The 24,018-nt window shown below is 36.2% G+C and overlaps 2 protein-coding genes across 6 annotated transcripts; both read right to left on the bottom strand.

Annotated features, from left to right (window-relative positions):
* Positions 1-1,810: 1,810 nt before the first annotated feature.
* LOC128251586 (uncharacterized) lies at positions 1,811-22,113 on the bottom strand. 4 transcript variants are annotated; one of them, XM_089347224.1, is made up of 2 exons: positions 21,997-22,113; positions 1,811-5,497 (listed from the first exon to the last, which is right to left on the bottom strand). In XM_089347224.1, exon 2 carries the CDS (start codon positions 5,042-5,044, stop codon positions 3,680-3,682), a length of 1,365 nt encoding a protein of 454 aa, XP_089203350.1. In that variant the 5' UTR covers positions 5,045-5,497; positions 21,997-22,113; the 3' UTR covers positions 1,811-3,679. The 4 variants fall into 4 exon arrangements, with proteins under 4 accessions (XP_089203350.1, XP_089203351.1, XP_052834447.1 ...); XM_089347225.1 differs by lacking the exon at positions 21,997-22,113 and adding an exon at positions 8,572-9,041; XM_052978487.2 differs by lacking the exon at positions 21,997-22,113 and adding an exon at positions 7,784-8,269.
* Positions 12,276-24,018, bottom strand: LOC106873209 (uncharacterized). Of its 2 annotated transcripts, none has more exons than XM_089347222.1 (2): positions 22,260-24,018; positions 12,276-18,559 (listed from the first exon to the last, which is right to left on the bottom strand). In XM_089347222.1, exon 2 carries the CDS (start codon positions 18,085-18,087, stop codon positions 16,408-16,410), a length of 1,680 nt encoding a protein of 559 aa, XP_089203348.1. In that variant the 5' UTR covers positions 18,088-18,559; positions 22,260-24,018; the 3' UTR covers positions 12,276-16,407. The 2 variants fall into 2 exon arrangements, with proteins under 2 accessions (XP_089203348.1, XP_089203347.1); XM_089347221.1 differs by lacking the exon at positions 22,260-24,018 and adding an exon at positions 21,997-22,122.

Here is a 24,018-nt window from a genome sequence, read left to right as displayed (position 1 = left end):
AACACATGACCATACCAGTGCAGCCAACTCTCTTGCACACCACGTTTGATGCTTCTTATGCCCAACTTTTCTCTCAGGGCGCTTACACTCTGTCGTGTATGCACACTGACATTACACATCCAGTGAATCATACTAGCTCCATTTCTTTCAAGCCTACGCATGTCCTCAGCAGTCATGGCCCATGTTTCACTGCTGTGTAGCATGGCAGTTCACACACATGTATCATACAGTCTACCTTTCACCCTGAGCAAGAGGACCTTAGTTGCCAGCAGAGGTAGGAGCTCCCTGAACTTTGCCCAGGATAAGTTTCATAAAGTAGGTTTGAAAGCAACAGATTCTTTGATATCAATAGAACAATACACAGAATTTCTTCCACTTATTCCTCTTTTGGGCTGTAATACTTTCACTATAGTTATCCCCAGAACTGCTTAAATAATCTAGGTGACAGAAACTATAGTTGGTGAACTATATGAACAGTTAACGAACTTGCTTTCATGAAGTGTTCCTGCTATTAACCATTCCTATGCATATATCTTATTTGAAATCCTAGTTCTCTATCAGATCATCAGAGATCCTGTCTCTTTTGTGGAATCATTACATTGTTCACAGATCCTACATACATTCTTGTTACTACTAAAGCAAGTCTACTTTTCAAGTGTTACTGGGGTTTGAGGCTGTCTGTCTATCAGTGTTTTACATTTTAAAAGATGTCTTTGTACATTTGCCCACATGCAAACACTCCTGTCTCCCAAATGGTGGCCTGTTCTGGTCCCTTGCCACATGAATCTCTATCAACATTTAAAAATCTAGATCCACTTCACTCCTTAACCAAAATTTCTCCACGATTAGCACTCTTTCAGAGGAAGTTTTCCCATTCACTGCCTGCATTGTTCCCAACTCCACAATGCATACACTCAATAAAAATTTTATTTATAGTTACCAAATATTTGAGCACTACAAATAAACAAGAACACTGGCCCAGATTATGTACTTGCCATTACTCTCAAATGTGCTCTACAATTAAATTTTATCATTGTAAAACTTTTCAATCTTGCTCTCTCAAGTTCTGAGTATGTTCTACCACCAAAAATGAGCAACCTTTCCAAACTCACCAAATATCAACCTAATACACTCACTTCAAACATCATGTGTGCAAAGGAGGCAATCATCTCCAATACTTTGAAAAGGCAAGACTGGTTAAATACTTTCCGTTTTCTTTCATTAGTATACTGCTCATTGGCTATATCTTGCAGCCATAAAGCAGGATAAGAAGTCCTTGCTAGACGAGAACTTTTGTTGCTAGATGGATTTCTCACCTTAAACAAACCTGGCTTTCAAGTTGGCAGAACACACTCCATGCATAGTTGTTGCGAATGTCTATCTCATCTTTACTCTGGCTTATGGCAGTGAAAATAGTACCAAAGTACCTGAATTGATCAGCCTTCTTTAAAATCACACCAATGACTATGACAGGGATCCTTTCAGAGGGAAAGATACCATAGGATACAAACTTTGTCTTGGTTACATGGATTTTCATGCTAAAAGCAATGCATTCAATGCCTCCAAAAAATTATCAGCTCAAAAGCTATAATGAGAAAAAGGATCCTTAAAGAATATCCAAAGAAGATCAATAAAAGCAAAGAAAATTTTTGTCTCTTCCTAACCAAAAACTTCTCTTGCAGTTGTTTCACTAGAAACATGGTATCTATGGTTATATATCCTAACACAAATCCAAACATCCTAGCTAAAATTCTTCCAGCAACCTTTCCAAATTTACTCACCTCATTTCAAACAATCATAAAAATGAATATAACAATCTTAATTCTTTAATTTTTTTCTCTTTCCTTGTAACCAACAGTATGGCTTACACAATGAAATTTACAAAGGAAACTATGTCACTCACAAATAGTACTTTGCCTTTAATAAGTTCAGTGAAAGCAATTTTACTCCATTTGATATCACCAAAATATTTGAATATGTCTGGCATGAGAATCTTGGAGCTAAGATACCTACGTATAGACTTTATCTACTTCTCATTACTTCAGTTGGAAGCTTGTCAGAAAGAATTCAATCAGTACATACTGTGATGGTAAACTTTTTTAGCATGTTATTTCGTGTAAGATCTAGAACTAGTTTTTATCATTGCAAAACTCTTCAATTTTACTCTCTGAGAATTCCAAAACAAATTTTATAAAATAAGAAATGTAAGTTCTAGCTTCTGTCCATACCAGAAGAAACAATTTGGAAGAATTTAATACATAAATATTTTAGAGTAGAACAAATACATCTATAATATCTTTGGGTATTTTGAAGAAGGGTTTCTCAAAAATGTGTAACTACTACTATAATAAAAGCAAAATACTTCATAGAACCAGGAATAGTAAATATTACATGTGTTGTTTTATGACTATTTCTTAAATAATTTCAACAAAATTTCATTATAAAAACTATTTCATCCATTCTCTAAGACTTACTGTCTTAAAATTCCAGTGTGGTAATTTCGATTGTGACAGTTTCTTTCAATTAAATGCATTGTTTTAAAGGTAAGTTGTTATGTGTATTCATGTAGGACATTGTTATAATGAGAGAACATTTTGCAGTCTAACCCTAACCCTTACATTCTCTGAGTGGTTGGCGTTAGGAAGGGCATCCAGCTGTAGAAACTCTGCCAAATTAGATTGGAGCCTGGTGTTGCCATCCGGTTTCACCAGTCCTCAGTCAAATCGTCCAACCCATGCTAGCATGGAAGGCGGACGTTAAACTATGATGATGATGATGATGATGGTGTTGTTTCCTAACTAAATGAAGCCCTCCACAAGTCAAACTACAATAATGAGAGAATACTTTACTACAGACATGATAGTATATTTTGCATTTTAAAAAAAACTCACCACTTGACAGCATTATAATACTGACAAGTGGCTTATTAGCTGGCCGCACTGAATTCAACAACTTCTGTAGGTATGGCTTGGAGGGAGATTTGTCAACATACATAACATGAAATCAGTCACAAATGGGCCTCCCAATACTTAACAAATTTAGGAACTAGTTACAGAAATTGAACTCATTTGGTTTATTGCATATGATGAAATTTTTCTCATAAGTTTAACATGATGGAAGTTGCTTATTTAAATAACTAATGAGAGCATTAACTCTTCAACATTCAGATTACTCTGTCAAATGTAATAATTATTTATTCACATTTTAAAAAATTAATCATACGTCATCTTATAGCTTTGAGATATTGATGATGTGATTATTTATTTAGATGTGAGAAGCTGGATCAGGCTAGTTTGAACATAAAAGAGGTAGAATCTTAGGGCCTTATATGGCCAGTTTAAAAACCAAAGAGTTAAAGGAATTTTGATTAATGTATTAACAGAGAGAAAAAGTGATGTCTTGCTACAACACAAAACAAGGGAAAATTTCCTATACATAACACCATATTACTCTCCTGTGCGTTGAACATGGAATTATTAATTTTTTCCCTGTATAGGAGTGTTTCAACAGGATGACTTCTCATCTGCGTGAATACATTTACAAGAACTTAATTTACTTTCATGTGAAAATATTTTGTTACAAATACCACAGAGGTATCATTTTAATTGTGTATGTCAATAAGAAGTTTAGATAATGTTTGCAGGGAATGTTTTACTTGCGATGTTGTTGTTATGGCTTCTTACTTGTGTGACTTAAGCTGATGACCTATTAAATTACTCTTGTGAGAAAATGTTTTATCACAAACATCACAGTGAAATGGTTTCTCGCCAGTGTGAATTCGTTTATGAGAAGATAATGCACTACTCTGTGTGAAAGCTTTACCACAAATGTTACAATGATATGGTTTCTCACCTGTGTGAGTGGATTTATGATGAGTCAAAGTTGCTTTATGAGTAAACGTTTTACCGCAGATATCACAATGATATGGTTTTTCACCAGTGTGGATATGTTTGTGGCGATTTAATGTTCCTCTTTCAGCAAACGTTTTACCACAAATATCACAAGAGAATGGTTTTTCACCTGTGTGAATACGTATATGAGATGTTAATGAACTACTCTTTGTGAATTTTTTACCACAGACATCACAATGATATGGTTTCTCACCAGTGTGAGTTTGTTTATGATAATTCAAATATGTACTCTGAGAAAATGTTTTACCACAGATATCACAGTGGTAAGGTCTCTCACCTGTGTGAATATATTTATGGTAAGTTAATTTACACATATGTGAGAATGTTTTATCACAGACATTGCAATGGTATGGTTTCTCACCAGTGTGTGTATGTTTATGATAAGTTAAGTTACACCTGAGAGAAAATGCTTTGCCACAAATATCACAATGGTAAGGTTTTTCACCTGTATGAATATGTTTATGACGAGTTACATTACAGTTCTTGGAAAACGTCTTACCACAGATATCACAGTGATATGGCTTCTCACCAGTATGTATACGTACGTGAGAAGTTAATGTACTACTTTGCGAAAAGGTTTTACCACAGATATCACAGTGGTATGGTTCTTCACCTGTATGAGTGCGTTTGTGACGAGTCAAATGTACACTGCGAGTAAATGCTTTGCCACAGGTGTCACAGAGATATGGTTTCTCTCCAGTGTGAATACGTTTATGACGAGTTAGCGTTCCACTTTCAGAAAATGTTTTACCACAAATGTCACAGTGGTATGGTTTCTTTCCTGTGTGAATATGTTTGTGAGAAGTTAATGTTCTCATATGTGGAAATGCTCTACCACAAATATCACAATGGTATGGTTTCTCACCTGTGTGAATATGGTTATGATAAATTAATGTTCTTTTGTGTGAGAATTTTTTACCACAGATATCACAGTGGTATAGTTTCTCACCTGTGTGAATGCATTTGTGAGAAGTTAAAACACAATTCTTGGAGAATATTTTTCCACAAACGTCACACGTATATGATTGCTTCTCTATGTCTACATGTGTTTGATGTGATAAATCTCCATTATCAGATTGTACTTCACCAGAAACATGACTTATAGACAATTTCTTTTCCATAGTATCATCCATTCTTCATAAAATACAAATAAAACTCATTTCCTAATATTCAAAATTGTTGGAGTGGCTGTCTAAGAGACATAATATCCACAAGGACTTCAATTCAAAATTTCCCACTGACATTAGTTTATTATCTCTGACAATGGATTGTAGATTGTCCAGTAAAAATGTTCAGATAAAACGCTGTCAAAGTGCATTCTTCGGATAAAGTCATTTTTCAAAATGGATAATTTTCTTGTAATCAGAATCACTTCAAGATGCATGTACTGGTTCAGATATATACCAACCAATTAACTTTATCTTTTAAGTTTCAACTAATATGTCTATCTTCAGACTTTTTAAAGATTATATTAACATCATTACTTGTATTCTCTGATAATGTCATTTCTAGAGTTTGTGACAGTCTTCATTAATTTGTTGTAGAACCCTGAGTGACGAACTGTTGTCCTAATGTTACCAGGCATCCTGAAATAAAACGATAGAGCAAGATATCAGTTTGTTAAATATTAATGTTAATGAGAAGAGACTGATATTGAAAGTTAGAACAGGAAGTAAACAAGAAGAGCCTAGTGGGTGGGGGGATACACAACAGTTAGGATTAGGTGAAAGAGGAGAGTAATGCTAAAGTCTTGGAAAAGATACAGTTGTTGTTTAATCTTCGATCAACTGAAATCAAGCAGACATAATATGAGGCATTCTAGCCATGAACATCCTGACTTTTGTGAGGTTTGTAGTACACATTAGTACTACATTACCTAATGTGTCCTTTCCTTATTTAATACAGTGCTATGCGATTTGAGGTGAGATTTGGCTAAGTTTAATGAATACATTTTTTAACTTATCAAAATTTCAGTAATGTAAACTACACAAATGATCCAAGTATTGTGCTCTCAGCAAGCTGAATCTTGGCACCCTTACAAATGAATCCCTTAAAAAAAATTTTTTTTCACAAGTAAAACCAGTAAAAGCAGGAATGTTTTCTATAGTTTATTAACTATAAGAATAAAGCATTATTTTATTCATCATTTTTATTTTCCTCTTTTATTTTGAAGACCCCCAAATACAAGATGTGGCGCCCACAAGTACAAAACACCCAGAGTGACTACCCAAGTTGGTAATACCCTTAGCCAGACCTAGAGGTGTGAGTACTCTATTTATTGATCCTTCAAGTGGTCGATATAGGAATAGCTTCAGTACACGGAGACCAGTTATGAATAAGTTACAAAATAACTAATATCCTATACTGGAAGAGTAGGTATATGCACAGCCTCTGCTAAGACATGCCGTCCTGTAAAAGGTGCACACTGTTTTGAGATGAAATCTTAAATCGTCAGGTCATTTCGAATGTTACTTTAAACATCAAAAGGAGCAGATCTTGGTAAAGGTGCTGTACCCAAAAAAGAGGTGTTTGTTGATATGGACCCCAACATCATATGAATATCCGAAACGAAGAAAATAAACAACAGAAAGATAAATTGACCTAATGTATAGGCGCAGGAGTGGCTGTGTGGTAAGTAGCTTGCTTACCAACCACATGGTTCCGGGTTCAGTCCCACTGCCTGGCACCTTGGGCAAGTGTCTTCTACTATAGCCTCGGGTCGACCAAAGCCTTGTGAGTGGATTTGGTAGACGGAAATTGAAAGAAGCCCGTTGTATATATATATGTGTGTGTGTGTGTGTGTGTGTTTGTCCCCCCCACCATCGCTTGACAACCGATGCTGGTGTGTTTACGTCCCCGTAACTTAGCGGTTCGGCAAAAAGTGACCTATAGTATAAGTACTAGGCTTACAAAGAATAAGTAGTGGGTCGATTTTCTCGACTAAAGACGGTGCTCCAGCATGACCGCAGTCAAATGACTGAAACAAGTAAAAGAGTAAAGAGAGAGAGTATATAGGATGACAGACGCTACTGTGAAACAACCAGTCATCAAAGAGAAACCGCTTATGCGTGAGGCAATTATCCACCAACTTCATATGTATGCAACAGTGCAACATTACTGACAATACAAAATATCTACCAGCATGTAAATTTTTTGTATGGTATCAAATAAAATAGGGTACAACTACCAAAAATAGCAATTCTCTATCTAGCATATATAAACATAAGTATTGTTGGCAACCGGTATTTTAGTTACAAGTGAGTTTCGAAATTTACTAATGTCATCCAAGCACCATATCCAGAAAACAGTTTCTGACATCGAAAAGGTGATCACATTAAATAAATTTCCCGGCATACAGGCATGCAAAACAATATGCAATGTCACATTAACATAATATCACACAGATAGGGTAGATAGTGTGCTGAATTTCGCTGACTATGTTTGCATATCGATAGTACTATAAACAGTGACCACTGTTCGTAATTCGTTCGTCAACATATTACTTTTTTTTTTTTCGTAACTATATACCTATATAATGGGAGGTGCTTATCGAAAGTAGCCCTACTTTGTTTATTCATCTATTTCTTTTAAACGGCCCAAATAAAGCTCGTCAAGAGCGGGCATGTTTTCACTAAAATTCGAAAGATAGATAATCTTAAAAATAAAGAACTGATAATAGGTCCACTTACTATTTTCCTTCTCTTTCTCGTTTGTTTACCGTAATAACTTTGACAAATACAGGACATACTAAGTGATACAAGCTTACACAAATCTAACTAAGCCTTGTTTTCGTAAAATATCTTCGTTTCCTTCCCTCATTCATTATTATTATTTTTTAAATATTACAGAATATATCAAAGAAACAAATATACATTTATGGATTATCAGTCTTTCTTTTTTTTTAGTTGAAATATTGTTGATATTTTCGGTGACTACGAGATTCACTTTAATGATGACATCATTATATGTTTGGTGATCTCTCAAGCTTGAACTCTGTCGAAATCTGTCTTGTTGCCCTTGACATCAGCGAATCTTCAACTATTTGACACAAGAACTATATAGCATTGGTGCGTGTGTCTTTCAGAGTTAGCTGTCTTTATTCTTTTTATCTGAACTTTGCAATTCCTACACGGGAACCATTCATATCAATTAGAATACTCTCTCTCTCTCTTTCCCCTGCAGATCTAACATGCATCCTACTCATTAAACTTGTTTTATAGTTTGATTCTGGAACATAACAAGAAACCCTTAGTTGTCAACTGTACTCTGAATTTTTTCCCTTCCTACTTCACTTGAGTAACTATGTTTTTGCTACAACCTCTAGTTCTAATTTGATCACTTAGGTGCCAAGCAACTGTCTGTGTTTAGTGAGCTGTCTCAAATACTTAATGGCTTCTCTTTATAAGTCATACCGCTGCTGATTATCTGAAGTCCTGGCTCTCTGTCAATCTGCAAGACATTCCAATACAACTTCTGTCTACCTATTTCATTGAACACACAGTACTGAGTTCCAATGTTCTCCCCACTTATGAAACATGGTTACCTCTCAGATAATACCAGATCTGGGGCTATCTCTTTCACCAAGTAGACTGCATGCAAACTCCCACTGAAGAAGTAAAATGTCTTTGTGCATTGCTCAGTCTACAAACTTTCCTGTTACCTTCAGTTCTTCTGGTCTCTTGTTACATGGAACTTTACCAACTTTTCAAAATTCTTGTGTCTAATAGTCATTAATGGTGAGTACAGGAATTGCTTCCAACTCTACAATACAAAGAAGACTCTTTCAAAACTTTACTCTCATCTCTGTCAGCATCACTGTGTTATACACACATACAACTAAGGAAACACCTCTGTATGCTTCAGATCAATAAAGACAATGATTCCATAAATGTACCTTTGATTACCCTTAAATGTTGCGCTCCTGAGTTGAATCTTATCATTGCTAAACTCATGAATCTTCTCTTTCTACACGGGTCTCTTCTGATTTTAAGAACATGGTCAGAGTTTATTCCATTCCCTAAAACAGCATCCTTTCCTAATCTACCAATTATTGACTTATCTCTTTTACTTCACATTTGAAAAGTTAAGAAAATTATCCTGTTAAAAGGTGTTTATTGAAATATAATTGTGATCACAATTTTTGCTGAAAATATATTATTATTAACAATTGCAGCGTGGAAGGTGTTTATAAGCCATTTAAAATAACACACAAAATCCGTTAGATTCACTTCAACATTTAAATTTAATTTGTCAAAATATTTTCGTCGCTTTGAGACCGCGACCTGTTCACTGACAAAATTCTGTGCTGCACAGAATTTTGTCAGTGATTAGGTCGCGGTCTCAAAGTGACGAAAATATTTTGACAAATTAAATTTAAATGTTGAAGTGAATCTAACGGATTTTGTGTGTTATTTTAAATGGCTTATAAACACCTTCCACGCTGCAATTGTTTTCGTTCCAGCACACGATCTCAGATCAGGTCACTTGCTATGCAAGTGCATCTCCGTAATATATTATTATAGTCTATGATCAAAGACCAATTTAGATGTTTGGTCAAGCAGAAAATGCTATTTTTTTTCAGTTCATGATATAACTAGGAAGGTTTCCTTTTCAATATTTAAGTGTCTTGGTTTACCAGTGGTTAATATTCCAGATAAATACAAAATGGCTACCTTGTGAAAGTGCTGCTGATTCAGTCTTTTTACATACATCAGTTATTAAGGTTAACTTTTGTAGGGCCTCGTGGAGGCAAAGAGGCGAAGCCCCTATAGGAAAGTGGTTATACACCATTAGGTGTACACCTGCTTTCCTATATTAAAATTCTAAATAAACAACGAAACGCTGACTCCGAACTATCAACACAACAATATTTATTTATGGTGAAAATAGGCAGCAGTTATTTGTGAAGCTCTGGTGCTGACATGTTAGAGAGTTCCGCTGTTGGACGTCTGCCATCGTCGCCGGCCGGCGAGAAAAGAGAGAGAATTAGGGCGCCAAACTTGGATATTGATGACTACGCATGCGCACGAGACAAGGCGTTACTACAGGGCTCCCCTGCCAGTGCGGAACGCACGAAAATAGAAATTGGAGGAACGCCTGAGGCAGGATGGCCACTGAAAACCACCCACAAGATGTGGCACAAACACACACAAAGAAAAATCAAAGAAATGAATGTACACTTGTGAGATACATGCATGCAATGTTTCTGAAAGGAAAGAAAATATATGAGTGCACAAGTGTGTGTGTGAGAGAGAAAAAACACAGAACATAGTAAAAGTGTCTGTAGAGAAAAAATCCAGTTCGTATAAGAGTTACACAAGATTATAGCATGTCCATACGCAGGAAGTTGTGGTCAAAGGAGCAGAGCTGTAGTTGAGCGTCGATGCTGGGACTTGTGTTACCTGGTACAGAATATCCTATAAAAGTTACGCAAGGAGATTTAGAATGCTAATACGCAGGAAGTCGTGGTCAGTGAGCAGAGCTGTAGTTGAGTGTCGGATGCTAGTTGAGACCTTTTACCTGGTACTGAATATTCTAGTTGGTTAGTTCTGACTGTTGTCCGTGAGTGGATACTCCACTCATACAGTGAAGATAAAACCGAGTGTGTTGATATTGGTGTGTCCCTGGTGGTGGGGTTGCTGGCGCACGACATTGTGGTAGACAGTACATTGGTGGTGAAGACGTCGGCGCTGGAACTGGCTATAGCTGTGTTCTGTATGTGTGTGGTGATAATGATGTCATGTTGACGCTGTTGGCGACGTCGGGGCGATGCTTGTAGTTTGTCGTGGTTGTTGATGGCGACGGCGGTGTGTAGTCGTAGCTGGAGATGCTGTTGATGGAGTCGCTGTAAACTGGCTGTCATGAATTCGGTTGGTAGATCAGAATCCTCGGCTGCGTTTGTTCTTACTCGGGGTCACCAATTATAGGAAATCTCTGGGCTGCGTTTGTTCTTGAGTCGGGTAGCTGTTTGAAATGCTGTATTTACTTATGTCAGCGGTGGTTAGTGTAGTATTATCGGTCGGTAGATCAGAATCCTCGGCTGCGGTTGTTCTTACTCGGGGTCACCAATTATAGGAAAGTGGTTATACACCATTAGGTGTACACCTGCTTTCCTATATTAAATTCTAAATAAACAACGAAACGCTGACTCCGAACTATCAACACAACAATATTTATTTATGGTGAAAATAGGCAGCAGTTATTTGTGAAGCTCTGGTGCTGACATGTTAGAGAGCTCCGCTGTTGGACGTCTGCCATCATCGCCGGCCGGCGAGAAAAGAGAGAGAATCAGGGCGCCAAACTTGGATATTGATGACTACGCACGCGCACGAGACAAGGCGTTACTACACCCCTTTTGTGTGTTGGGCCTCATGGAGGCAATGACCAAGACCTTTGGCATTATGTTGTGCTTGGAAAGAAGGCCCATCAAGCTGAGCAAAATCACAGTCATGGTAGATACCAGTGTCATGCAAATGGCACGTAAACACACTTAATACACTCTTGGAATGGTTGGTGTTAGGAAGGGCATCCAGCCATAGAAAACCATGCCAAATCAGACTGGAGCCTTGCACAGCCTTCTAGCATGCCAGCCCAGTCAAACAGTCCAACCCATGCCAGCATGGACAATGGATGTTAAATGATGATGATGTGGACAGCCAATTGACTACAGCATCAGATAAAATGCTTTGCAGTGTTTCTCTCAGCTTCTTGAATTCTAAGATAGGGTTAATTTTATCTTTCAACCTTCTAGGGTTGATGAATAAGTTACCAGCCTGGATGGAATCATTAAAATGTGAAATGAGATGCTTTATGGCATTTGCTGTGGCTCTTCGCATTCTGAATTCAAATCCTGTTGTGGCTTACTTGATGGTAGGCGCAGTCTGTTACCTCCTTAACACCACCACTTGGTCCTCAGGTAATTTAGCTGAGTCCACTCTGTTGCAAGCATTCAGGATAGGTATCCAGTTTGAAGACACATTTCTCCCTCCCACCAGTCTTGGGGCCCCTGTAAAGGGCCATGGGTACTACTTTCTCTTCTGATTAAGTGATAAAATCATAAATCTGAACTACTGGCTTTGATATTGACACCAGTTTTATATACTGAAATGTTTTTGTCCTTTGATGGTTTTACATTTATAATCATCACTACTAAACAATGATCCCGTCATATACTCCCCTTCATGTTTCTATATCCCTTCCCCCACCCAAATAACAATACATCAATCTCTAACACAGATTTAGCAGCATGTCTGATAATTTCAACGTTTTTTTTTCAATCTTATTGACTTTGATATGTAGACTTTCAGCAGTTTTTTTAGTACTTATATACATATACCATCTTGACAAATAATAACATTATCAATGTTATTTTCAACAATATATTTTATTGTTTCTTGAATATAGCATTGGTTGTTTTATTTCTGTATGGAAGATGTCATCATTGTTTTAACATTTATTTAGGTCAGGTAGAGTTCATTGAGGCAGATTTTCTACAGCCAGATGCCTTCACTTGCTTCCAAGAAAGGTATTATTTTCCCGTGGTCAGGTATAACTTCACATAAGATTGGAAATGAAAGACACCACTTGTATGATGACCTATTTACAACTAACATGCAATATCAAGATAAGGAGACACACTCACACATATGTATTAGCATAGCTGGAGGGTGTGCTGTCTAGGGTGGCCCTTCCATTTGCCACTCCTGGATCTCACAAGAAACACATATATTGCCTATGGCAGATCCAAAAGTGCCACCTGGGGTGGATTGCCCCTACCACCCGCTATGCTAGTACACATATGTATGTACATACAAGGCAGGTTTCTTTCAGTTTCTGTCAGTCAATTCCACTTACAAGGCTTTGGTCAGCCTGGGACCATAGAAGACACCTGTTCAAGATGCCATGTATGTCATATCCAGCTTAAAATATGCATTGGTGTATCTATTGTTATAATTTTGCTTACTTCAGAATACACTGCTATCTGATGATATTGCTCCTGTAAGATGGTAAAATGGTTGGCACTGGAAAAGTGCCACACAATCCCTTACATCAATGTTAGAAGAAAAAATATCGGAACAAGAAAACATCCGAACATAAAAACAATCCTTTTATTTTGTATGTCCAAGATTTACACCTTGGGACAATCAGTAGCCAGGTCTGGTGTGGAAACAACAAAGTCAGAGTTAATCATACTTTGTGAAGGCATTCTTCACAGAACTCCAGCTACACAGAGCTGATCAAATACCGAGCGTCTCAGGTCAGCAGCAGAGGCAAACAGAGAGCTGCTGAGGACACGTCTGCATAGTTCAGCTACTGCGTCTTAAGTCTGAGATATCAGAGAACTCTGCTGCTGCTAGTTTTCTATGCATGTGCATCAGGGACCTTTCGGCAGGCCTTCCAGAAGGTTCCAGCCCTGCGCATGCATGCTGGAGACCCTCAAAATGGCGTCACTACACTCCTTTCAAATCCAGTTGAGTAAAAAAATAATTCATAGCAGAAAAAGGAAATAATAATTCAGTATTTGCAGTTGGATAAGAATCTGAACAAATTTTTGTCATCTCACTGGTACTTATTCTAAAATCTTTGCCCACCTTTTGCACAACTACTGAAGATGCTCATTTACTTCCTCCAAAAGTGAATTCTTTTTAAAAATTTTCATTAACAGCTTTCATCAGACAAATAGTTTAATGTGAATTGGTAGGTGCAGTCATGGAACCATGTGTTTAAAGGTCTGTTTTCACTGGTTGACCAATGCCTTGTGAGTGAAATTTAATAGACGTAAACTGAAAGAAACCTGTTGTAAATGTGTGTGTGTGAGAATGTACTCTCTTTGTTTTGAGATATGTGTAAACAAAAAGTCAACATTCACACAAATGACATTTATTGTTTACAATCCTCAGCTAAAGCATTTGCAGTCTATTCATTGTTCACAAGACTAGGGGAAATACTGCCTTGCTTGGAAACAGTTGAAGATTGACAACAGGAAGAGCATCAGCCTGTAGAAAAGTTACCATCTGACTTGTGTAACCATTGAAAAAGTGGATACTGAAATGATGATAGCAATAGTCTTGCTCAAAATATTATGGCCTGATATTTCCTCAGGAGAATCTTACCCTTAAAAACTCATCAGATCCTGAAGTTCCTTGAGGCTTCAATCTTATAAATTAATGTTGAACTATCAATTTTCATCCAGTTCATATCAAGCAAGACATAATTTCTTTCTGGTTGCACAGTGTCAAAATAGAGCATGAAGACATTCCAAGTGTGAGATGTCAAACAGACTCAACCTACTGATTTCTCAGAATACACATGGTTATCTCTGTAGAAAAGAAGTTATGAAGACAATTGAGCTTTCCAAATCAATATAGCTACAACCCAAAGAAACAAGTTATTTCAGATGAACTGTCAGTAATTACTAGTAGCAAAATAGTGAAGATATCTGTTCGAGGTTCATGTATATTTGTGAAGTAAAAATGCAAAGGACAGAAGAGTCTTAATAATTTACAGTAAAATTTAACCAACACATACAAGTTGTTTACATTCAGTTTTACCACTTCATGGTGAAGAATTTAAAAACATTTTTGTCATAGAATGGAAATTTGGGAAGAATGTAATAAGTAAATATTTTGAAGTGGTTTAGTAGCATTGAACAAAATTCCAGCAGTATCAGTTATAACTCTTTACATTCTAAGTTCAAATCTCATTAGGGACAACTAGGATTCAAACTCCACAAAAAAGGATACAGGCTTAAAAATTTTCATGTTTTGAGCTTTGGTGCTCTACAGATGATATCGGGTCATCTCATAAACAATGTATTTTTTTTTATACTTCTTTTATTTTTTCAAAATTAAGATCTGGTAGACTTGCAAGGCCTCTCTTCTAAAATTCACTTGTCTGTGATGAAAAATACTCCTTCAGTACTGTTCTGACCTCATCTACAGAATTCATATTTTTTCCATCCAAATGATTCTGAAGACTACAGAATATATGATAATCAGATGGGGCAATGTCTGGTGAATATGGTAGGTGGGGCATCGTTTCTCATTCAAACTGCTCTAGCCTTTGGAATGTCATCCTTGCTGTATGTGGCTGAGCATTATCCTGATGGAAGAACACGTTTCGTCTTGAAATCAAAGATGGTCATTCTTCTTATAGCTGACTTAAGCCACTCAAGCTGCTTGCAGTAGGTCTCCTTTGTTATTGCTTGGTTTGGGTTTAAAAGTTCAAAGTGGACTAAACCTTTCATATCCCACCGAACAGATAACAACACCTTATGTGGGCGAAGACCTTCTTTAGCCTGGGATGATGGTGTTTTTCCTTTCCCTACCCACTATCTTTGGTGCTTGACATTTTTATAGAGAACCAATTTCTCATCACCAGTCACTATTCGGTCCAAAAAAGGTTCATTTGTGAGATGTGACAGCAAAGAGGAGCACACATTCACTCTCTGTATACGATTAGACTTGGAAGGTTTGTGAGGAACCCATTGACCCAATTTGCTGACATTTTTGATGGCACGCAGGTGTCAATGAATGGTTGATTGACCAAATCCAAGCTTCTCTGCTAGTTCCTCAACATTTACGATGGGATTTTGTTCCACCAGGCTTTGCAAGACGTCCTTGTCGAGCTCTACATATCTTCCAGGTTGAGGCTCATCTTTTAGGCTGAAGTTTCTGGAACTACCACTGGCTTATTCTTATTGTCTGATCACCATATACTGCATTAATATTCCTCGCACTTTCCATTGTGTTGTTGCCATTATTGAACTCATAAAGCAAAATATGATGAATATGCTCCTTTGTCACTTCCATTACAGCTTTGAAAAAATAACTTAAAATCGAACCGCACTCTTCAAAAATTGCACTAAAAATAAGTGTAAGGTAAAATTACTACTGCTTTTATAGCAGGTTGATGCAGGTAGTTTATCCTATCCCTGTCTGACTTTTAGTCCATGCAAATGAAAAAAACTGCAATATTTATTAGATGAACCAATATATTCTCTCTTGAGATATGCTTATGGTATCTGTAACATTTGATGATTACATCTCAATATCTAAACACATTTATATCATCTGACTAGAAAGCACACAAGACTTTGAATAATTTTGTGGTGAAACTTGCATTCTCTCTTTACAGTTGATAACACATTACTTTGGAGCACTCTTATTTGAATTAACATAGTAAAATTAAGGCATAATATATATATATTTTTTACATATGCTTAACAATATGAAGTGTTCAGATACCTATTTCTTATTAAATAACATACTTGAGTTTCAAAATTACTTCAACAATGAGAGATAATTACAGTTATCTACTATACAGAATAGTTATTCCTGTGTAGGAGTAAATAAGATATGGTATAATCAAAAGGCTCTTTGACAAGAATGGCCTACTTGAGAAATCAGTTTTTTCAACCCTTGTTAATATGTTTATGATGAGTCAAATGTATATAGCATGAAAATATTTTACCACAAATATCACTATGATATGGTTCCTAACTCCTGTGTACGAGCTGGTGGACAGTTAAGTTACTCTTGTGTGAAAATGTTTTACCACAAATATCACAGTGATATGGTTTCTCACCTGTATGAATACGTTTATGTGCAGTTAAAGCACCACTCTGTGTAAACGCTTTATCACAGACACCACATTTATATGGCTTTTCACCTGTGTGAGTAGGTTTGTGATGAATTAAATTTGCTTTCTGAGTAAATGATTTACCACAGATATCACAATGGTATGGCTTCTCGCCTGTATGAATACGTTTATGTGCAGTTAAAGCACCACTCTGTGTAAACGCTTTATCACAGACACCACATTTATATGGCTTTTCACCTGTGTGAGTAGGTTTGTGATGAATTAAACTTGCTTTCTGAGTAAATGATTTACCACAGATATCACAATGGTATGGCTTCTCGCCTGTATGAATATGTTTATGGGAAGATAATGCACCTTTCTCTGCAAATGTTTTAGCACAGATATCACAGTGGTATGGTTTTTCACCTGTGTGTGTACGTACATGAGAAGTTAATGCACCACTTTGTCTGAATGTTTTGCCACAGACATCACAATGATATGGTTTTTCACTAGTGTGAGTACGTTTATGATCATTCAGATAAGTACTCTGAGAAAAGTCTTTACCACATTCATCACAATGGAATGGTTTTATATTTGTATGAATATGTTTATGATGAGTTAGCTTACACTTGTGTGAAAATGTTTTGTCACAAGTTTCACAGTGGTAAGGTTTCTCACCTGTGTGAACACGCTTATGATAAGTTAATTTACACATATGTGAAAATGTTTTGCCACAGGTATCACACTGATATGGTTTCTCACTTGAATGAATATGTTTATGATGACTCAATGTTCCACTTTTAGCAAATGCTTTACCACAAACATCACAGCTGTAGGGTTTCTCACCAGTGTGAGAACGTTTGTGATAAGTCAAATGTGCACTCCGAGTAAATGTTTTATTGCAGATATCACAATGATATGGTTTTTCACCTGTGTGGGTACGCTTATGTTGAGTCAAATGTGTATTCCGAGAAAATGCTTTATTACAAATATCACAGGGGTATGGTTTCTCGCCTGTGTGAGTACGTTTGTGACGCGATAATGCTCCACTTTCTGAGAAGGCTCTTCCACAAATATCACAGTGGTATGGTTTCTCTCCTGTGTGAATACGCATATGATAAGTTAATTTAAACTTGTGAGAAAATGTTTTACCACAAGTCACACAAAGATATGGTTTCTCAACAGAATGACTGCTTTTGTGATTAGTCAAATGTATATTGCGTGTAAATCCTTTACCACATATGTTACAGTGATATGGTCTCTCACCTGTATGAATACGTTTATGACGAGCTAATGCACCACTCTCAGAAAATGTTTTCCCGCAGAGGCCACAATGGTATGGTTTCTCTCCTGTGTGAATACGATTATGATAAAGTAATTTACACTTATGTGAGAATGTTTTCCCACAATTATCACAAAGATATGGCTTCTCCCCTGTGTGATTACATTTGTGAGAAGTTAAAATACAGTTCTCAGAGAATGTCTTTCCACTTGTATATAATTCCTTCTCTATGTCTACATGTGTCTGATGAAGTAAATCACTAACATCAGTTTGTACTTCACTGTAATCTTGACTTTTACACAAGTTTTGCTCCATAATGTCTTTTGTTTTTCATGAAATACAGATATTTTTTTCTTTATATTTTGTATTTAATGCCAGAGTGGCTGGCTATAGGACAGTATATCAATGAGGTGAAACCCATAAAACTTTTGATTCAACGTTTCCTGTTGACACCAGTTTATTAACTTTGATAATGGATGGTAGATTTGTTTGTAGATGTCTTAGGTTATACTGAAACTTCATTTCCAAATAGAGTCATTTCTTGCAATCAATTATATTCTTGTAACTAAAAATCAGTTTTTAAGATGTAGCCATTTACACAAGACATTACACATCGGTCAGTTAACAGTATCTTTTAAATATCTCAAATATAACCATTTAATAACATTGTCCAAGAAATATATTCTCAAGCCTCATTATATGTAGTGTTGCATGTATTCTATTCATGATATCTTTTCATCTGTTATTTTTTCTGATGTATTTTCTTGTCTCAAATTTACTAGACACCCTAAAATAAAGAGACAGTATGAGATATAAGGATGTATTAGATATTAGTAGGAAGAATAGACTTGGCACAAGATATTGAAAGATGGAAAAACAAGAAGTACACAGACAGAATATCCAGAAGAAATACACAATTTACATGAATGGATAGAATTGAGAAGAAAGTTTTGGAAAAGACAGTTGTTTTTGTTGTTTAACCCTAGATCAAATCTGATTAAGCAGGTCAATGATTAGAGACGTTCTAGCTATAATCATCTCACTTTATTAAGAGCCTCCAAGTAAGCCACTATACAGTCAATCGATTTACGAAAAATAGCAGCCAAGTTTCTTTTGAATTCAATGGAAAGCGGATGTTAAGTGATGATGGTGATAAGAATACACAATAAATGGAACATTAATATAATTTTTCCATTTGCTTGATTTAAGGGAGATTTGGCTGCTATTTCCAGCAAACCAAAAAATCACACAAGACAGAATATTATAGGGAGGTATGGAATCTCTAATCTTATGGGTACAGAGCAACTCCACTCGTATTAATGCTACAATGAAATCCATTCAGGACGCTCCCTAAAGTGGTAGGTGAATGAGCTGAGATTTAGTGCTTCTCTGGTGCTGTTGCTGCAATAAAATGTATCTAGTATACTCTGTAACACAGTTGGTGATAGGAAGGGTGTCTAGTCAAAGAAACCAAGCCCAAAATGAAATGTACAAGCAAGACATGATCATCCAACCCATTTAGAAGGGCAGAAACTTCAAATGAGAATTGACTCATACCATGACAACTTGTCCAACTGATCCCAGTATGAAAAATAGATGTAAAATGATGATATAAAATGTTCATATCCTTGTTGATCATTTGAACTATGCAACGGTTATGAACAATGGTTCAACTGGGATTGTTACTTGAAAGTCTTCCACATAAATTTTCCTACAGTGGAGTCATATCTGGATTTGCCTGTCTTGATTGGTAACTTGACAGAGAAGGTTTTACGTACAATGTGAGATGAACCTTTCATTTTTGGTTCCAGAAAACAGGCAAGGTAAATGAACAACTTTTGACACCTTAAGAAAACCTGCCATAGGCATAGGAGTGGCTGTGTGGTAAAGTAGCTCGCTTACCAACCACATGGTTCCGAGTTCAGTCCCACTGCGTGGCACCTTGGGCAAGTGTCTTCTACTATAGCCTTGGGCCGACCAAAGCCTTGTGAGTGGATTTGGTAAATGGAAACTGAAAGAAACCCATTGTACATATGTATATATATGTATGTGTGTGTATATGTTTGCGTGTCTGTGTTTGTACCCCCAACATTGCTTGACAACCAATACTGGTATGTTTACGTCACTGCAACTTAGCAGTTCGGCAAAAGTGACCGATAGAATAAGTACTAGGCTTACAAAGAATAAGTCCTGGGGTCGATTTGCTTGACTAAAGGTGGTGTTCCAGCATGGCCACAGTCAAATGAATGTAACAAATAAAAGAGTAAATGTCTGTTAACTAATTTGTTAAAACTTGCTCTTGAGTTAGGAAGTCTTGAGCCTACAATGTGGCTCACTTGATTGCACCATCTGTCTCAACTCCAGCATAAACAACATTATATTCTGATTTCAGTGTAGATAGTTATATGTTAGTCTATTTATAGTGTGTATATTGAAACTTGCTTGGTGAATGTCAGTGACTTAAAGTCCTTCAAAATAACAATGGTTTCTGTTAAACTCTCAGTCACAAAGTCTGTGTTAGAGTAGGCAGTGCAATGTCAAATATGTTGTTAGAGAAAGGTTATGTCAGTTTTGTTGTTGCCTCCATCTAGGATTGCACTGCTGCTGCCCACCAACAATATTAGTTCACATCCATAGAAAGGTTACCTCAATTATTGACATGAAGTCACTCATTATTACATTCCAACCTTTGACTAAAAACTACAGAAAATAGTTATTCCCCAATCCATTTACAACACAAACATTTTAGATACCAGTTATCATTTTGCTTTGTTTTATAGCATTGATACAATTTAAATAAAAACAGAAGACCAATAGACACACATTCACATATAACAGTATACTGCAAAATTTCAGGTACTGTTAGCTATATTTAGAATGTGTAGGGGTAGGTGAGGCAAAATGAGTAATTTTCTGGTTTCTCATTTTCTTCCTACCTGTTTTAAACCATTATGAGAGGGTGTTGATAGGCCTGGTTAGAAGTCTAAGCTTCTGAATTTTTTTACAGGTTACTGAAGGACTGCTGCAATAAGTGTTTGAATCTGAGATGGGAATATAGTGAATAAGATCATAATTCTGTTAGGTGACTTAGCTTCACCACGATAATAAACGGACAAGAGATCTCAGCCAGCGACGAACATCTGTATAACAAGAATCACGGCCCGGCATCGATGCCACGGCATCACAACTAGTGATCAGCTCTGCCACACACAGCCCCAACTCACTTCTTTCACATACAGACTCATACTATTGTGTACTAAAGAACTGGTATAATTGCTCACGTGTTATTGACTCTCTTTCCATCTGCTGTAATAACTCACATACACACTTTTCTTTGTATGACGGCCTGTCTTTGATTATGTTCTTATATGTCGCATCCACACACAGACATACATCTTTAACGCCATAATAAATATCTCTGTTATTCATCTAATACGGTTGTGGTCTTTCATTACTGGTCATCTATGTTATCGTAGCATAACATATCATGTATATCATCACTGATATATATTATTTTGTGTTCGACCGTGTGACGCGTTTAAATAAAAGGAGTCCTCTGTTTTTCCATTCGTCACCATTTCTCCTTTATGAGTTCGCACGGTCGTCCTTACATATGTACCATTTTCCCAAGACCCTCTTTCTGACCAAGATATCTTAAATATAGTTTTCGTAAGATAGTAAACATTTATAAAAAAGATTTTTTTTAAAGTAAAAAATATTACCCATTGTGCCCCACCAATATATTCTGTTGTTTACAATAACTCCACAAAAGTTCAAAACTTTAGACATCAACTACTCAGTTGTAGCGTAGTTTTCTAACGGTATCCAAGCGACACAATATAAAGCGGTTCCTGACATCGAGCTGATAGTCACCTTAAATAATCTCACCGTGCAAGCAAAACAACATTAGCATATCTACAGATTTGGTAAACAGTGTGGAGATGCTGACTGGGTACGCTTATAAATTCATAATAGGATACTATAAATATAATACATTCAAATATTCACCACGAATGCAGAGAAAATTCAAATTTTCTTTCCATCTGACATTTTAGTCAGTATTCGATGCAATATTTGTTTTGATAGAAGGTAGTCCCCATCGAAAGTAGCCCTACTTGTTTATCTATTTCTCTCGTTCAGTAGGCCCAAATAAAGATATTCAGGAGTAGACATATTTTTGCTAGAATTTCCAAGATATATATAATCTTTAACAGGTTCACTTACCGTTTTCTTTGTCTTTCTTATATATTAACTGAAATGATTCTAAAGAACATAGAGGGTAGAAATGACAACACAACGCAAACAGCAGAACAAATTGATTTAAGAAAGACCTAATTAATCTAGCAAACTGGTAGCGCTGCTTTCGTAAAAAGTTTCAGCGGTTACTCATTCATTCTGTTTTTTTTTTTTTTCAATGTTACAAAGAAAAAGACATGTGTTTATACGCAAGTGGTTCTTTTTTTAGATGCATTATTTACAATGTTTACCTTTATTGTACATAAAAAAAAAAATCTATGACCAACCACCGGTACATCTTTTTATAGGCGGCTCTCTTTCCAACTTTACAAACTTGTGGTTTTCCGAACCTTGATAAATTTGCTAAACATCAAGTTTGTTCTTGACATTGAGAACCCTTTAACTGTGTTTAATTGAAAAACTGACCGCATTAATGTGTTGGTTCCATCTTTTTTTTCCTTACAGATATTCTATTATATTCGTTGTATTTTAAGTAACTACTTTTTCGTCCTGTATTCTACTGCGTGCAGTAAACGATGGAAATGAATAAAATGTGTCTGGTGTTTCCATCTTCAGTTTAGTTTTCGTGTTGCTTCGATAACGTTGCTAACCATAGTACAGCTATAAGTGACAATCGAGTATCTCAGCTGGTTACTATGCTCAGTTTACTGGACCACATACGTTTTTGTTGTATATTTATTTTAATTCTTACAAACAACTAATTTGCGAGGAAAATTTGCAACTTTAGTAAGGAAGAGTTTAGAGTCTGATAAACATTAAAATCTTAATATTGTTGAAGAAGCAGATGCATGATTTACATAATTTAAGTTGAGACTGTTTATAAATGTCACTAGGCCGAAATCGATTTAGTCAAACTGCCTTGCATTATGTGACATCAGTCTGTTAGAAATTAAAACGTATAATGGTGGACATTGGAATTAGACGCTGAGGGAAAATGGCTGTAACTTTTTTATTTTTTAATTTTGGCGATTTTCGATAATGTGTTCTATATGTCACGGTCATGCGATTCCCCCTAACCCCGTTTGCCAAAGCGCATTTTTTCCTTCATATTTATTTACATATAGTCCATCTGGACCAATGCAAGATTTGGATTGTCCGCGTTTAGCTGTTATTTCTAGCATATCAAGTTTCGTGGTGGGGACTCCACATATGATCCTTTTTCTGTTTCAATATAAATGTAAGCCGTTCATTTTCACATCTAAGTTGCGAGAAGGCTATTCGTACGACCTGAACATGTAGAACACAATGTCAAAAATGAAAATCGCCAAAAAAAAAAAAAAAAAATCACCCCGTGTGTGGGGGAGGGGTGGTCCAAATTTTTTTTTTAGGAGGAATCGCATGTCCGTGACATATAGAACACATTATCGAAAACGAAAATCGTCAAAATTAAAAAGTTACAGCCATTTTCCCTCAGTGTCTAATTCCAATGTCCACCCGTATAATTTTAGGAATAATAACGATAGTTGATTATATGTACATTTTCCTAGTTATTTCCTTCACACCTATTTAAGATAGACTTTTCCCGATATTATTTGGGAGAACACTACAATAATAATCACACAGCACGTGGTTTAAGAATATAGGTTAAAATGAAACGAAACTCAAATATAGTAAATGTGACATCTCAATTTGCGATTTATTTTAAAACGGGGGCCACAGTTTTCATTAATGTTTTACGTAGTGTTTTTGGTACCGAAAGACTTTCAAACTTCGTATACTTGGGGGGCCACAGTTTTCATTAATGTTTTACGTAGTGTTTTTGGTCCGAAAGGCTTTCAAACTTCGTATACTTATCTATTTTGTGTTATAGAACAGAAAAATATTTTTGTATTCGAATTTATTTCATGTAAAAAATTGTCTTATTTCGATAATTTCAACCAATCACTGACAAGTATTCAGTTGTTTATATTTACTCCTTTGGCTGATTAAGCGGTGTAAAGCGTATTTAATCTCCATAGCTTCGTTTTATTTGCTTTTTTCATTTTCTTT

The sequence above is a fragment of the Octopus bimaculoides genome, chromosome 2, assembly GCF_046866305.1.
Source record: "Octopus bimaculoides isolate indiv1 chromosome 2, ASM4686630v1, whole genome shotgun sequence".
NCBI classification, from domain to species: Eukaryota; Metazoa; Mollusca; class Cephalopoda; order Octopoda; family Octopodidae; genus Octopus; species Octopus bimaculoides.
The sequence above is the reverse complement of the archived record's forward strand: the minus strand, read 5'-3'. Positions and strand labels throughout refer to the sequence as shown.